Genomic DNA, 16,738 nt, shown 5'->3' with positions numbered 1-16,738 from the left:
GGGCCGTTGTCGCCTGCCTGCCCGGATCGCTCTTGGAGCGACASCCCTGCCCTGCCCTGCTTTGCTTTTAGGGGCAGATTCGTAAAATCGGGTTTTATTAGATGTCAAATTAGAGCTGCCGATCGTGCGCGGTTTGTGTAGCCGCCGCAGAGCCATGGTAACCAGGGGAGATGCCAGCACAGCTCCCCCGACGGATTGATTTTCATTTTAAGCCTCCTCCCTCCTCTTCATCCAGATCATGGAAGCAAAATACAACAAAATCCCCCCCCCCCCAACCCCGGGCAGGCTCAGGCGGCTCCGCGGAGCTCGGCGCCGCCGCCCCGCCGCCCCTCACCGTGCTCCGGCCCCGGGCAGCGCGGCAGGGCTCGGCGGGGGCTATTTTTGTCCGTCCCGTTTTGCGGGCACCATGTTGTCATCGGACTCGCGAGCTGCCCGGGCGATGCCGCTTGAGCCGCCCCGAGCCTCGGGGGATGGGCGCCCGCGGCTCCTCCCAGGGCCAAACGCAGGCAGATCCTGCGCGTCTGGAAAGACCGAGAAGGTCTCGGCAGCAGCTCCCTGCCCACGAGGTCAGGGGAGCGCCCTGGGAGGGGTTTTTTTTGGGGGGGGGGAAGGCACCTTCGAAGCGCGGGTGACGTAGCTTTGGGAATGGGGGTCTCCAGGGGGACGGTGCAGGAGGGACACCTCACCGTGGCYGAAAAACGCGGCGTCTCGCCAAGCTTCGGAGGCTGGACGCGGTGGCCAGAAATAGCTCGTCCGGCTCATCCGGGGGCGGGCTGGCTCCTTCCCAGCGCCGGGCAGCCGCGGCCGGGTGCCCCCCGCCGGGATGGCGGAAAACCCGCCGGAGCTGGGGGGTGAGGGGAGGTGGGATGCGGAGAGCCTGGGAGCAGGGGGCGGCTGCTGCCGCGGGGACGCCTTTGATGGGTCCGGCTCTTCCTCCGCAGCCCCCCCCGAAACCGCAGCCGCGCTCCCCCAGCCCTCCCCGCYGCCGCCAGCGCCCGCCCGCCGCCCGCCGCCATGGGCAAGGAGAAGACGCACATCAACATCGTGGTCATYGGGCATGTGGACTCGGGCAAATCCACCACCACCGGGCACCTCATCTACAAATGCGGCGGCATCGACAAAAGGACCATAGAGAAATTTGAGAAGGAGGCTGCCGAGGTGAGGCGTCCGTCCGTCCATCTGTCCCTGAGCGTGCCCTGCCCTCCTCCTCCTCCTCCTCCCTGGCGGGCTGCGAGGCCCCGGCTCCCCCGCCGCCGCCTTCCCCTGCCAACACAACCATCCCCTTGGGAGTATTTCCTTTTCTCCGGCTCTGCCCTTTTTGCACCTTCATGTTTTTCCTTTGCTCCCTTTCATTCCCATCTCTCCTCTTTCCTCCCCTGCGCCCCAGGGCCTTCCCGTCTCCTCTGGCCTGGGGAAAAGAGGCCATTTGGGCGCTTGCCACCCCGTTGTCCGGGTTTTAGCTCTGGACTTGTGGGACTCGTTGCCGCAGGCTGTTAACGAGGGCAGGGGCGTAACRAGGTCTGGAAGACGGATTAGGTAACCACCTGCAATCGTAGGGATTCTGGGAGAGCTAGGAGCCGTAGCGCTTCAGGGCATCACACTCTCCCGAAATATTGCGGAGGAGGAGGAGGAAGCCTTGGCAATCCTTCGCTGCCCAGTGCAGGACTTGCTGAATTTCACCCTGAACCATCGGCTTCCAGCAGCTGCTGGGAAAAAGCTATGCGCACGGCTGCACCGCCGATTTGATCCGGTTTGAAACCCCTGTTCCCATTTTTCTCAGGCTTGCGGTCTGCTCTGTGGCTCGCCTGGCAGTCTTTGGTGTAGAAAAGCTGGCATGAAGCACGAGCGTTTAAGTTAAATTCTTTTGTTCAGCTTTTATAAGGAGGATGATTGCAGCAATACACTCGGGCAGGCATTTATCAGACTGTCACACGGTAAAACACCCCCCAACACATAAAACGGCAAACAGAGATTAAAGAGGAAGACGCAGTCTTGGGGACAGACAGAAAAACGTTGTGAATTAGAAGCTCTCGGAAACCAACAATGGTAAATTCTAGAGAAGTGAATGATGAGGAGCCGTGATGTATTATTTATAGGGCGGATCTGGTCTCTTAAAAGGCGTCTTGTCGTCATCGTTCTAGGAATCTCTGATGCATATATCCCTTGATTTTTGTGCATAAGATCCCACCTTTATGAAGAGCAAAAAGAAAAGGACAAGGTTTTCAGAGCTGCCGGTCTTGATTAGACGTTTTGCTGTCTGTCTGTCTTAACCCTAGGGATTTGCTGAGATAAATCATCTATTTTCCTACCGCATTGTCAGTCCCTTTTTGCAGCTCTCAGGTGACGAGCTTCTTCCTAAAGCTAAAACGATGCTTCTCCCTCGTTCTTCTAAAACAGTCGTTGATGTTTTCCAATATATTTCCCCCTCCTCCCTTCACCTCCAGATGCRATATGGTGGCATTAGGTTTTTCTAGATGTGATTGCAGCTATTTTAATTGAAGAGACACTTTCCCCGACTTGCCAGAATATGCAGGGACTCGAGGCTGCTATTAATAGCCTATTGACTGAGCTTACAGACTCCATTTTCTGATGCCGGGCTGGGGAAGGGTTTTCTTCCATTAGGTGGCATTCGCAGGAAATGGAGGCCTGCGTGAACCCGAAAAGCCAACAAAAAAACAGGGTCCAATTTTTTGATTTTTTTTTTTTTTAAGGGAAGAGATAAAGGAGAAGGATTTATTTCTTTTGACTTGAGGGCAGAGGTAATAGTATCTCGGAAAGAAGAGGGGATTTTGTTTTGTTTTTGCTTTGTTTTGTTTTTAATCATTATTTGTGGGCTACAAATAGGAAGCTGTCCCTCTGGTGGAGTTTGATCGAGAGAAAACAGGCAGTTTCTGGCACTGAACAGGGAAGGTATTGTGCAAAGCTAGATAATACCATGTTTTTTCAACAACAGCTCTGGGTAACTGAATATACCCAGTGAAAAGAGGGAAACTGTTTGCTAAATAAAGGATCTCGTTTGTCCCCGAGTTATGTCCGGCACCGAGTCCTGGGGCGAATTCGCACGAGCCGACCGGCTTCCCGCRCGCGCCTCCTGCGGGGTGGCCGGGAGCCCCTGCCCGGACCGCGGGCTGCTCCCCGCCTCGGACGCCTGCCCTGGTGCCCCRGCTTTGCCCCGCGGCCCCGCTCCGTGCCTCGGTTTCCCTATCCGCAGCCAAAGGACGGGGCTAGGGACGGCTGCGTGGTTGCTCATCGAGGTCCGGGCCGAGCACCACCGATTATTTTTTGCATTGCACAAGATGAGCCGGTTTTTTTCCCRCGCGCAGTAAATGGGCTCACCCCACCGAGCCCCTTCGCTTTCCCGCGGCGAGGCAGGGAGCGCCTGTGCTGGAAAGGGTTAACCTCCACGCTCCGAGGGGGCTTCGGAGCAGGGATTTGCCTCTGGAATTTTTCACCTCCCTTTTCCACCCTGAGGAGCGCGAGAAGGCGCTCGCCCGTGTGGCGGGGCGCCGGGGTTTCTGCCGCTCCCTCGGCCCGGCTTTTCCGCGGAGCAGGGGGAGGCCTGCCCGCGCTTTTAGGATTTTGCCCATAATCCTTCACAGCCAGCTGCAAAGTCATCGAAGCGCTAAAGCCGTTACGTAAACGGCCCGATGCCGTTAATTACTTGCGCGGCCCAGGCAGGCACGTGGGGATGGCACGGCTCATCCAGGGAGAGCGCGGGAATCCAGGGCTCCCAGGGCACCTCCCGGATGGCTGCAGTGGGGTCGGACCCGGCCCGTCCGGGCACAGGAGCGGAGCATCCGGTGGGAGCCTGGACAGGCTGAATTTAGATGTGAGGCTGGTATTAACCTTCTCGCCATGCAACAGCGCCGAACCATTAGCTGGCTGCAATTAGGAAATGTTTCCCTCTGGGCAGGTGATTTGTAATTGCCCATTACGAATTTTATGTGCCAGCCTTTGATACTCCAGAAGAAATCGCTGTCACAGAGAACGCTGGACAAGGGGAATGGGGAACATGGCGCACCATCTTCTCCTTGCTCATTAAAGCACATTAAGTCATTGGCAAATGACCTACTTCTGTAGCTAAATTCCATTTTCGATTCTAAAAACTTGCGGTTCAGTCCAAGATGTGATGCTCAATGCAGATTAACCCCTTCCCCGGGGCCAGGCACGGCCACGAAGGGGTGGTTTGGTTCTGTCCTCCTGCCTCCTTTCGTTTTCACCTTCAGGAGCCGTGTGCAGACTGGGTGCTCAGGCCTCCAGTCGCGGGGTGAAAGTCAGGCTTTCCCATCGGCAGGACTTCAAAGGACACCGACCCGAAGGAGAAACTGGATCAGGAATCGCATCATGATTTTACCAAGGAGTGTGCTCTATCACAGTACTGAAATGCTGTGCTTAATCTCACCCAGCATGAGTTTATGCATCACGTTTTGTGTTAAAACACAATTTTGGCTGTGATTTTGGCCATTTGGCAACAACAGTTGGTCAGGCTGTAGTTAACAGTAGCTTTTCCTGAGAATTCGCACACTCTGTGGCAAAAAAAATCAATCACATTTTTATTCTGATCATAACAACCGTCTCGCATTTCATTTTCTTTTAACCCATTCTCCTGTTACCCCCCTGTCAGCTATGGATTCACTCACCAAGCAAKACCCATCTTTATTAGCCAGCTGTCTTACAGCTTCAGCTAATAAATTAAAATGGCATCATACGTTTTCCAGCATTGTGCTTCAATTCTTTACCAGCATGATTTCATAACAGTAACAGCTAGCCAGAAGGGAAGGCTGGTGAGGTTTCGTGGAGACCTCTTGGGTCGTTGAGGCCAGCTCCTTGCCATGCAGTCCCACTTATAAATTCATTTAAGAGCTTTTGTTCCAGCCTGTTCTTCATCCCCCTGAGGAATTTGTTGAGGACAGTAATATCTCCTTTCACCTGTATTTAGTAGTGTACAGATCATGGATGCCACCGAATTCAGAGGAGTTGCTCTTAACATTTGCCCTGGGACCCTCTGTTTTCATCTGAGCTTGTGACCTGCCTAGCCCGGGGAAGGCARGTTACCGGGCTGACTTGGTCCTGGCACTGATGCTGATGCTCAGGTKTCTCATGAGGCTTTTGCCTTTGTATCACCCACCAGATGGGAAAGGGTTCCTTCAAATATGCCTGGGTGCTGGACAAGCTGAAGGCCGAGCGTGAGCGTGGCATCACCATTGACATCTCTCTGTGGAAGTTCGAGACCACCAAGTACTACATCACCATCATCGATGCACCCGGCCACCGGGACTTCATCAAGAACATGATCACTGGGACGTCCCAGGTGAGCAACCAGGGCTAGGAGAGCAGGGGGGAGGCCAGACACAGGAACCGGAGCAGGCTTGCCACAAGCCCATGGTCACATAGATTCTCTTGGAGTCCTTTCTGAGGTGGGTAGTTTAGACACCAAACAGGCATCGAGCATCTTTAAGAGGGGTCCACATGAAAGGACACGTGCACTGGGTCCTGGCTTGCTGCAGGGGTCCCACATGTCTCGTTGGTGCCAGGGCATCCAGGTCCTGCACTTCCCCAGCTGTCTGGGGGCTTTCTCAGGCGCAAAGGGGTTGCTTCTCCATCCCATTTCCCCTCACCTGGATGAGGTGGGGATGAATAGCCCTGGGAGGGATGTTTTTGTGTCAGGGTAYCTCCCACATTGTTCTAGCCTCAGCCAAATCAGATATGGAAGAAACATCCCACAATCCTTTAGGTTTTATTGGCCAAATGAGATTGCAAGGGTCTTTCCATCTTCCTTTTTCTCAAGAYAGCCAACATTGGCAATATGATGTGGTTTATGGGACAAAGTCCATGGTCTACCCCTCCAGGGTAGGGTGGCTTTTCCTCATCATGCTACAGGACATGTCTGCATCTCATTACAGCTGATGGGTGCAGGATTAGCCTCGTTACATGCTCAGAGAGGACCCATTGCAGCACTAGCTGGGGCTGGGCATTGCCTTCTATCAAACCCAGGCAGCTTCTGCTGTGGCCCCTGAGAACAGGAAAAATAAATTGCGGAAAACAGTTTGCACTGCTGGAGCCTGATCCAGTATGCAGGGAGACTATCTGAAAGATTCCCAAGACTGGGGTTTTAGATAAGGCCCTTGCTGTGCCTCCCTGAGTGGTAAGGATCAGGTCCTGGTTGGAGTCACATAACCTGGAGGAACCCACTCTGCTTTCCAGTCCACGTTGCAAAGCCACACACAGTTGGGATGTCTGGAATAGCACAGTTAGCTCAGGTGAGGATTGAGGTGAATCGGCAGGGTTATGTGGGTAGCAGCTGGCATGGACTCTGCCCAAGCCATGCTTACTCCTGAGTAATGTTCATCTGGGGCTTATTCAAAGCTCTCGAGGATGTCAACAGGAGCAGAGCTCTCTGGGAACAGGAGCAATTCATTAGTTATCTTCTTTCTTCCCAGGCTGACTGTGCGGTCCTGATCGTTGCTGCTGGCGTAGGTGAATTTGAAGCYGGCATCTCCAAGAACGGGCAGACTCGTGAGCACGCCCTGCTGGCTTATACGCTGGGGGTGAAGCAGCTCATTGTGGGCATCAACAAGATGGATTCCACAGAGCCCCCCTACAGCGAGAAACGCTACGATGAGATCGTCAAGGAGGTCAGCGCCTACATCAAGAAGATCGGCTACAACCCAGCCACAGTTCCCTTCGTGCCCATCTCGGGCTGGCATGGAGACAACATGCTGGAACCCTCTCCCAATGTAAGTGTGTGCGTTGCAATAGACTTTTTTAATTTTCCCCCCGGCTATCTTGATCCAGGTGGAAGCCGACCTTCATGCCATGAAAATCGCAGGCACATTTCACACACCCATTGTGCATAATGACCCATGCTGCCAACATAGATGTGTTTGTCACGTAGCTCTGACTGAGCTGAACAAGTACGAATGGGTGCACTGTTCATGGCCCTGATTGCTGCTGTACCGTGGCCAGACACCACAGCAGCTAAACATGAACATCTTCAGGAGAAGATCCATGTGTCTTTGCTTCTGGGATGTAGTTTGAAGGTTTTGCATCTTCAGACGCATGGAGATGTTAGAGTCATCCACAGTGATTGTCACACTCAGCAGGAACATAATGCGTGTTTTAGTGCATTGTTTTTCAAGGTGATTAACACAATCTGGTCGTAGGCTTGGAACGGCTCCCACTGCACAGCCTAGTTCCTGTGTGTCAAGCATCAGGTGCATTTTCCCGTCAGTACCTCGTGCCAGTGCGGCAGCCGCACCTCCGGTTCGGGGCTGGCATCCTACTAATTAACGTGCCTTTTGCTTGGGGAGATACCAAGTTTCTCAAAGCTAGTTATGAAAAACATGGCTTGCTTGAGCATCCATTTTGGATTGCTCCTTGTCCAATTGATTTGGAAATGACCTCCCCACTGTGCATCGKGATGAGGGCTACGGGAATACAAAGGCAGGGGCTGCTGGGTAGGCACTTGCCATTACTTTGTCTGACRGCAGGAGAGAAAGAAGAGCCTGAAGAGGGATGGGGGCTTCTTGGCAGACAGGCTGCCAATAACTAACATTATTTTTTGGAGAAAAAGCTACCCCAGTTTTACCCCTCTAAAGAAGGATGGCCTGGGAAGCTCTGGCTGAAGGAATATAAATCCTGACTCCGTGTCCCTGCCCTCCCAGGGGCTTCTGGGTGACCTTGAGCAAGTTGCTCAGRCCAGAACCCCCAAAGATGCCTCCTGAGACCAATGAGAAATTCAGTGCTTACGTGGGCTTTGAGATGTGTACTCCATTTGTGGRTTATGGGTCTCAGCTCTTCGTGGCGAAGGAGGCGATATGTCTGAGTATAGCCTCCGAACAGCAACTGAGGGAAGTCAGGGATCAAGAGACTGAGTCAGGAGAGTGTTGCAGTGCAAGATCACAGCTACGGGAACCGTAGCTCATAGCCTTCCGTAGGAAAGGCAGCTCCCAGGAGACCTGGGGCTAGTTTGGAAGAGAGAATGTTTTTTGGTGTTGGGGAGATTCCTGTCCCCTGCAGAGCGAAGCTGGGACAAAGGTCAGCCCTGGCCATGCCAAACCGAGCAGCATAGTTTTTGGGTGCCTTCAAATCAGCCAGGCTGCAAATGTCAGCAGCTGCTGGGCCGGGAAGATGATCCTGAATAATTCTCCTATTAATAGGCTGGGTAGTGGAGGCACCGAGCAGGACGGGCCTGGCTGGCCTCGTCCATCCAGATGGACCTCGGAGCATGTTCTCAATGTGACTTGCTGCCCGTATGGAGGTAGGGGCAGAAATAGCTCCCCCACGCCGTGGTGAGGCAGCTGTCTCCGGGGTGACTCCTGGGAGCTGCGTAAGCAGCGGCCAAGGCTCGGGTGTCAGGAGGAAAGCCCACCAGGAGGGCTGGGCTGACCGCAGGGGTTCAGGACTTTTTGGAGGGTGCAGAGACCTCCCYGTGCTGGGCGAGGGATCCCCGGGGAGAAAGTGCCACCTCCTGCCTTTGCTGGGACCCCGGCTGGAGACAGCTCCCTGCTTCCCTCCCTGCTTTTCCCTTCTGGGAAAGCTGGTGCAGGAATCTGATGCAGATCTCTCTCCTCTCATTCCTTGCCCTAAAGAGCACCGTTTTTTTTTTCACTCGCATTTTCTGGCTGGGTTTCATTAGAGCACAAGGCAGTCAAGTGACTTGTCTGTCTGTCAAGGGACTTATCAGAAAGTCCCGTGGCTCTGTCAGGATTACAAGCCGTGACGTCGCTGCAACGTGCGGCGGCTTCTCTCGCCTCCGTGCGCGCACGGGTTTCGTCTGGCGGAAACAAGATACGGCACGGCTGCGTGTCATGCTGCGAGGAGAACGAGAATGCAGAAAATAGAGGGGCTGAAGCACAGAGGACGGGGCTGGCTGCTTTCCAGCAATGTCCAGCAGCTCCCCGAGGAACCGAGGTCTCCGGTGTCGTGGGGGTTGCGTGTGCCAAGTGGGAGCCAGTCTCTGCTCCTGGAGTTTCCCACCTCAGTGGGCAATGGGCAAAGGGAATATTCCGCTTTATTGGAGGGAAACCGAGGCACTGAGTGATTTGTCCACATTCGCATAGGAAGTCATAGAGGAAAAGGAATTTCTGAGTCCTCATCCAGAGGCTGAAGTGGAAGGTCTCTTTTTTTTAAGAGCGATATAGAGAAACACAACACGCAGCCAATGTGCRGGGGGTGTGTGAATCTGTACGTCAGGCTGTCGGGGCTGTAACCAAAACCGCAGGAGAGACTCCAGGCCGAATCCCTGTTGGGCCAGGGTGTAAGGCCAACTGCAGAAACGCCCGCCAGGCTGCACTCGCATCAAAGGCTGACTTTTGAGAGCTTTTTGGCAAACGAGGTTTTATATTAAGCCGTCGCTGCGGCTGACAGAACGAGGCCGCTGGATGTCGGGTTTGGAGAATTTTACTCTGTGGGACGTTGTGACCCAAATGGCAAAGATGTGGGGGGTAGGAGAGGGCTGTGACCCGGGGGCTGCGGAGAGGCGTGGGGGACCGGCTGTGCCGCTGGTGCGTGTGTGTGTGCGCRTGTGTGTGCATGCGTGGGTGCACTGGGCTGCTCACAATTAGCTCTTGCACGGGGCTCTCGGGCTGGGTAAAATCAGAGAAATGCGACTGCGCTGTAAAACGCGCTCGGTGTTCGTTAGGAGGCAGAGCCCGTTCGTTAATTATGGGGGCTCTGAGCCCGCAGCGCCCGGGGCAGGTGGTGCAGGGTTAACAGTTAACTTTGGGGGTTTCGGTCAGATCCTGCTTCTGTCATGGGAGCGGTGAAAATGGAATTGCTCTTTGGGAAGCAGATACAGGGAATAAATAGCGGAGTTTTTACTTGGACGGCCCTAGGAGGCAGCACAAGCCTATTTTTGCAGATTCCTTTCAATCTCAGGCCGTGAGGTTTTGCAGAATGCATTTTCTCCTAGGATGTGCCAGCACGCTTCCGTATTTGTCTCTTGGGATGTCGAACTGCGGTCGGGCAGATAACAAAGTTCCCAGTGTAACAGGCAGCCTCGAAAGGGAAGGGGATGGGGCGGAAAGCCAGGCGTCACGGGGGGCAGAAATTGCCATGTCTCCCTGTCGCTGAGCTGTGCTGGGAAGGCGCTGAGGGCYGGGGAGCACCGCAGACACGCGGCGCCCGCGAGAGCAGAGCCCCCGTCGCGGCCGCGGGGACGCAGGTGACAGCTGCCGCCATGGGCGGCTGCCCGGCGTYTGGGGCCGCGCGACAGCGGGTTGCGAGGGAAGGTCTGAGTCACCCCGCGCGTCACGTGCAGCTCYGTCACCGGCTCCATGGGTTTATAATCTCATCAAGCTCCTCGAGCCCTGGCGCTGGCCTCGGCGGRGGGCCGGCCGGCTGCTGGGAAATAGCTGCGGGTCGCTCTAAGAGGGAGGGATCTCGCTGCAGAAATGTCCCCCGGGCTCCCCCCGCCGTCACCGCTGAGGAAGGCAGCTCGTGACAGATGCGTGTCCCGGAGGACGGCAAAGCCGGACACGTTTAATGCCGGCAGGGCCCCGTGACCTGATTGCCTCCGCCGAACCCAGGCAGCCGAGCTGCCCCGCTGTCTCCTTCCCGGCTGGTCGATGAGACAGCGGCAGAGATTGCGGGGCAGAAAACGGAGTCGTGGCATAGCCGGGTCCTTCCCGGGACGGCGGGTGGGATGGGAGCTGGGGTTAAATCCAAGCGGGGAAATACTGTCTAAACCCACCCATGCTGAGGATGGGGGAATCAGCTGGCGAGCAGTTACCAGGGTCTGACCTCGGTTTGCTGTATCGGGGCTGTTTCGCGACGGGGGTCTCCCGCACTCCTGGCCAAAGGGCTTTATTCCAGCGAGCAATGCAACGCTTGCAGATGGAGCAATGCTCCAGAAAGCACCACGTGCCTTCGGGAGCGGCAGCCGCAGTCGCACGGGGACCCCCTGTGCTCCCTGCACCCTTGAGGCACCGACGSATGGAGCCTGCGAGCTCCAGGTGCTGCTAGAGCTTCAGGACGTGCAGCAGCAACCAAAGAGGGGACTGCACTTTCCTGCAGCAAGTGTCCTCTGCAAAGCAGGTTTCCCTGTCCTCCTTTTTTTTTTTCCCTGCCCAATTTTCTTTTAGCCTCAAGGGTCAAGTTAGGGCAGAGGCAGGGAAGCTGAAAGCATGGATGCAAAACGCTACTGCCCCTCCTAACCCCGGTTTTCCAGCACCCAAACCATGAAAACAAAACCCCGGAGGGTTGTGATGAGGAGCGAGCGGTGGGAAGCGCCTGTCCGCAGCTCACCTCAAAGCAACTGGTTTCCCAGGGCTGAAGGYTGGGCGCTTTGTAGCTGGGGCTTGGCCGGGGGCCCTGCCATCTCCGTGCCAGCAGCCCGGAGGTGGCTGCGCCGGAGGGCAGGAACTGTGCTGCTGGCACGGGAAGGCACCGCTCGGATTTGCATCGRGAACAGGAGCGGCAGGTTTCCTGGAAGGGCGCCGAGTGTTGCTAGGAGCCGGGGGATGGCCGTGGCGGGGCTGGGGGACAGGGCGCGTGCCACCAGGGGCACGCCGCTGTGGCCACGGAGCCATTTAACCGCTTTCCTCCTTCGCCTTCTGTCGGGAGTGATGCAGGGATTTAACCGCTTTCCTCCTTTTCCTTCTCCTGTTAAGGGATGATTTGCACATTTCTTGGAGAAAGGGGAGAGATGGAGCAAGTGGGTGTAGATAAGCCTGCAGGGACGATGGGGTGGGAGAGCTCCTCAGCCCCCAGGTAAAGTCAGGATGGGGCTGAACTGGCTCAATTAAGGCTGGGTGAATGGGTCAGCRGCTGATGGGGCCCTTGTGGAAATAGCTCCAGGAGTGGTCCAGGAGCAAACCACCGCCTCTGCCAGAGGGTGGGCCAGGGTCGCTCTCGCGTAGCCCCCCAGGCTGTTCTCCCTCCTGGCGGGACACCTCGGTGGCATCAGTAGGGTCAGGTTGCTGAGAAGTGGCACGCTCAGCGCATCTCTTTGTGGCTCTGTTCTCCAGATGCCTTGGTTCAAAGGCTGGAAGGTGGAGCGTAAGGAAGGCAACGCCAGCGGGGTTTCCCTCCTGGAGGCCCTGGACACCATCCTGCCTCCTACCCGCCCCACAGACAAACCTCTGCGTCTGCCCCTCCAGGACGTCTACAAGATTGGAGGTGAGCAAAAGCCCTCTTAACGTCTCTCTCCCCTCCACTTTAACCGGAGACTTTGTTCCACAGGAATTTGGGAATGGTGTTTCAAGGTATTGTGAAAGTGGAGGGATTGKACTCCTCTGACTGGAGATATATTGGGGCAGAGGGATATTAGCAGCAAGGCAGAGACCCCATTTGGCCTTGGGTTGTCCTGAGTTGGAGAGAGACGTGCCAGAAGGTGCCCRGGGACTGGAGAGGACCAGCAGGCGYGTGAGTGCTCCCCAGGGAACCTGTGATGCCATGACCCAGCTGCAAATTTGGGCATCCCAGAGGTTGAGGCTGGAGAGACAAGCTGGGGRCCTGCCAGGAATGAGGTCCAATGGCAAAAACGTGTTGGGGCCCCGGGTGGGGGGCAAGGCCAGCTTGAAGGCCACCAGAGCAGTGCTCGGGGACACTGCCCATGACGAGCCCAGGCTGGGACRAGGCGAATCCGTGGGACAAGTACTCATGGTCCACAACTGGCAGCGGCTGTGCCCGTGCTGTGCCCTGCAAATGCTGGTGTCAGTCACCAGCTCCTCCGTCTGCTGAGCTGTACCGTGGCGCGAGCCATGTATGGAGGGCATCAGCCTGAACATCTCCTCTTCCCAGCTGGAATGGTGATGGGGATACTTCTCCGAGCTATAAATACCTAGCGTGACCACCAGCCCGCTCTCAGCTCCGTGCCGCCTCCCCGTGGGCCGCAGCGGGCAGGTGCGAGGTCTTCCCAGCCCTTCTCCTCCCCTTTCCAAGGACRCGTGCCCTGCAGAAACCAGGCAGGGGGTGAATGTCGCTCCCTTGCTGTTTCAAGAAGCGTTTTAACAGCGCCCGTTGTTTRCAAAGGCAGATCACGTGCTCCCGACACGGAGCAGGTCTGCGCCCTCCCCTCTGCTGGAAGGGAAGACAGATATCACCGCGTCATGGGACCGGACAAGTCCTTAGAGAGAAGAGACACCATGGGAAGGGGGATAGCAGAGGCGCAACGGCTGATGCAAAGCAGCCGATTCAACCAAGCTCCCCGACCTCTTCTCGTGGTTGCTTCTCTTGGCGCTTCTTTACCCAACTCCTGGGCGTCCCCAAAGTCTCCTGAAGAGCCTGGGTGTAAAAGGTCTCCTTCATTTAATTAGTCACCCTAGYGGCAGCATGTGTTTCTTTGTCTCTGGTGAAAACTGTTGGACTTATCTTGCCTCTACATCCAGCCAAGCAATATGCAAGCTGGTTATGGTTTGCTCTGCTCTCTCCCTGTCCCCCCTCCCCAGGGATYGGCACGGTCCCCGTGGGCCGTGTGGAGACCGGCATCCTGCGGCCCGGCATGGTGGTCACCTTCGCGCCTGTGAACATCACCACCGAGGTGAAGTCTGTGGAGATGCACCACGAGGCCCTGAGCGAGGCCCTGCCCGGCGACAACGTTGGCTTCAACGTGAAGAACGTCTCTGTCAAAGACATCCGTCGTGGTAACGTCTGTGGCGACAGCAAGTCGGACCCRCCGCAGGAGGCAGCGCAGTTCACGTCTCAGGTCAGCAGAGCAGCCGGCGCGGGTGGTTTTGGGGGGGGGGGTGTGGGCTGCCGGCCATGGAGTCTTCCAGCATCCCACATCACGGGGCTGAGCCGGAGGGGATAAATCTCAGGGCATATCCGTGAAGGCTGGATGTTTTGGGTTTACCTGGCGGCTTTCCCAGGGTTTAAGCAGCAGGCTTGCAATCTACCATACGTGCACGTGTAGAAATTGCTTCCTCTCTGCCAAAAGGCAGCCACCTCTGGGATGGAACAGGACACAGTAACCTCCAGGAAGTGAGGACGTGAACCCCTGTCCTTCTGCTCGTGGCATAAATAAATAATAGCTTAAATAAAGCTTTAAATTAAGGGAGACTTCTGCCGTGAAAGCCGGTTTGCTAGCTTTTTGGTGTGTCTGCCACGAGAGGGCATTGATGCACACTGCAGCGGTCCGGGCACTGCCAAAGGCGCCAGACCCTGGGACAAGTCCCTCAGGGTGGTTGCCCCATGCATGCAGGGTCTTGGTGGCCCGCGGCCCGCTCTCACGCCACTGTGTCCCCTAGGTGATCATCCTGAACCACCCCGGCCAGATCAGCGCCGGCTACTCGCCCGTCATCGACTGCCACACCGCACACATCGCCTGCAAGTTCGCTGAGCTGAAGGAGAAGATTGACCGGCGCTCCGGCAAGAAGCTGGAGGACAACCCCAAGTCCCTGAAGTCCGGTGACGCAGCCATCGTGGAGATGATCCCTGGCAAGCCGATGTGTGTGGAGAGCTTCTCCCAGTACCCTCCTCTCGGTAAGCGAGTGGCTCCTTGCTGGTGAAGGTGGGACGCACCAAAGCGTTTCGCCGCGCGGGCACGGATTTCACTGCAGACTCGCTGTGAGCGTCTCCCGATCCCTCCCACGGGGTTGGCTGGGGAGCCCAGTGCATTCCTGCCTTCATCGCTCCTCCATGTGCTGTAGGTCCAAAATCTCATGCATTGACTGTGCTAGGTCACCGAGGATCAGGCAGCCTTGCTGTTGAGCTGAGCAGCTATTTTCAAAGGCAGGGCCGGGTTTTCCTCTGGGAATAGCAGGAGTTGCGTGTAGGGCTTCTCCCTCAAGGTTACTAAACTCCRTGGTTGCTATGCAGTGATGTTTCTCCTGCAGACTTTCGCCTTCCCTGCTTCTGCCCTAAAACAAAATTGGTCAGGGAAAAAAAAATAAGGAAATCTGCTCAGCAGAGGGCACCTTTTGATGCAAGTAACCACAATTCCTTTGGATGATGTTGCCCACCTGGAAGCTTTAGCAATGCCTGGAGCTTGCAGAGAACAGATATGATTTAAATTTAATAAACAGTCGTTTAAACAGAGGGAAACATCAGGGCTAGCTTGATGGTCAGAACAAGCGTTGATGGCTCAGAAAGTGCTAATTCCTGCAGAAACCTGCTCCGAGGCGAGCGGTGACAGTAGCGCCACTAGCGCTGCATGAGCTGGGCTTAGCTACCCTGCGCCGGAGGGATGAAAATCCCACCTTTGCCTGCCCAAAAGAGATCAGAGCTGAGAGTGCTCTGTCTTAGAGAGGGCAACGTGGCATCGTCTCCCTCATCGCCCCGCTCTCTGCCCCGCAGGTCGCTTCGCCGTGCGTGACATGCGGCAGACTGTGGCCGTGGGCGTCATCAAGAACGTGGAGAAGAAGAGCGGTGGGGCCGGCAAAGTCACCAAGTCCGCCCAGAAGGCCCAGAAGGCTGGCAAATGAATCGTAGGCTCCCCGTGCGTAGCGCAGAAACCATCCCTGACACCAGGACGCTGCCACCGTCTCCCCCGGGCGCATGTGTGCACATCAGCTTGTAAGAGTTTATATGTCAACGACTGGATGCTCACCATTAAGGTCCAGTGGAAATTCTTTAAAAGGAAAAGCATGTTCCAGCGTTTGTGAGGCTTCATGTCAATTTTACCAATAAAACTGGTACAACATCCACAGTGGAAAAAAAAAAMCCAAACAAAAAAAACAACCAACCAACCCAAAAGGTGTGGAGCTCTGTGTGCGTGTGTGTGTGTGTCACTGAGAGGGACGGGTTGGCTGGGTTTCGTGTGGTCCCACTTACGGCAGGCTTTGGTCAYGGGCGTCAGCAGGGCTGGGAAGGGTGTCCTGGGTGCCCAGGCGTTCCTCAGCTCTCACCTCTCAACCGGTGCAGGTGTCTGGGCTGGTTCTCCTGGCCTAATGCAGAGGCTGCTCTCACGGCAGCCAGGTTTTGGTACTCTCGCTAACCTGTTAACAACCAAGCCCTTTAACACCAATTATACAGCCCTTTAATATCAAAATTTCCATGCAAAATAAGCTTGAGTTAACCCCCTAAAAATATATCATTTTAAGAGAGAAAGTAGCACATCCCACAGCTCCTAGAAAGGCAAGCGGTATTTCTTTTACCCTCAGTAATAACCCGTAATTTTGGGAGAAGTGGCTGGAGGATGGATGCCTTCTCTCTGCATGGGAATATCCACCGTGGGGGGAGTGGGAATGAATCCAGTGGGTGCGGTGGGGAGGGAGGACAGCTCAGGCTCCCCCGGCACATCCCTGGGCTGCTGCGTATCCCCACCACGACGCTCCAGGGCCAGGGGGACATCTCCTCGCCAAGGGTGGGTTTAGCAGCGTATTGAAGCATCTTTGGGCTCCTAAATCAGTTCTCAGGAAAAGTGCCGGCGCCAGGAGCTGCAGGGCAGAGGGCGTCGCGTGGGGGCTCCGGGGAGGAGAYGTTCATACGAGGTCCATCCAGGGGAGCTTTAGTGATGTGCCTTTGTCGTGCAACAAGCTGGATGTAGGACATGGGTGTCCCAGCACACGGTGGCCTTTTGGCCAAGGAGCAGTGCCCTGCTCTCACCCGGGGCCTTGAGTCACTGCAGAAACCGCAGGGCCGAAACTTGAGCTCTCGGCGCCTCGAGACGGAGTTATCGCCTCTGTTTATGCCCATCTGCCACGCTGCACGATGATCTGAGAGGCTGTTTTCCCACTGATGGTTTAATCTCATGTTCCAGCCTCCTCCTCCGTTTCCCAGCTTCCTTGGCTGACTGTCCCTGTGCCAAGCATGGGRGATTTTGCACCATCCTGGATTTTTCCAAACAGAAAAACAT

General features: G+C 55.8%; 1 protein-coding gene across 1 annotated transcript; it reads left to right on the top strand.

Moving 5' to 3' along the window:
* Positions 1 to 947: 947 nt before the first annotated feature.
* EEF1A2 (eukaryotic translation elongation factor 1 alpha 2) lies at positions 948 to 15,589 on the top strand. The gene is made up of 7 exons (XM_026057137.1): positions 948 to 1,158; positions 5,132 to 5,311; positions 6,441 to 6,737; positions 11,970 to 12,120; positions 13,392 to 13,648; positions 14,190 to 14,424; positions 15,238 to 15,589. The coding sequence occupies exons 1-7, from the start codon at positions 1,015 to 1,017 to the stop codon at positions 15,363 to 15,365; spliced, it is 1,392 nt and encodes a 463-aa protein (XP_025912922.1). The 5' UTR covers positions 948 to 1,014; the 3' UTR covers positions 15,366 to 15,589.
* The last annotated feature ends 1,149 nt before the right edge of the window (positions 15,590 to 16,738 follow it).

Source organism: Apteryx rowi, unplaced genomic scaffold (genome assembly GCF_003343035.1).
Source record: "Apteryx rowi isolate R43461 unplaced genomic scaffold, aptRow1 scaffold_0, whole genome shotgun sequence".
In the NCBI taxonomy this organism is placed as follows: domain Eukaryota; kingdom Metazoa; phylum Chordata; class Aves; order Apterygiformes; family Apterygidae; genus Apteryx; species Apteryx rowi.
Note: the sequence above shows the minus strand (reverse complement) of the source record. Positions and strands in the feature narration are given on the sequence as shown.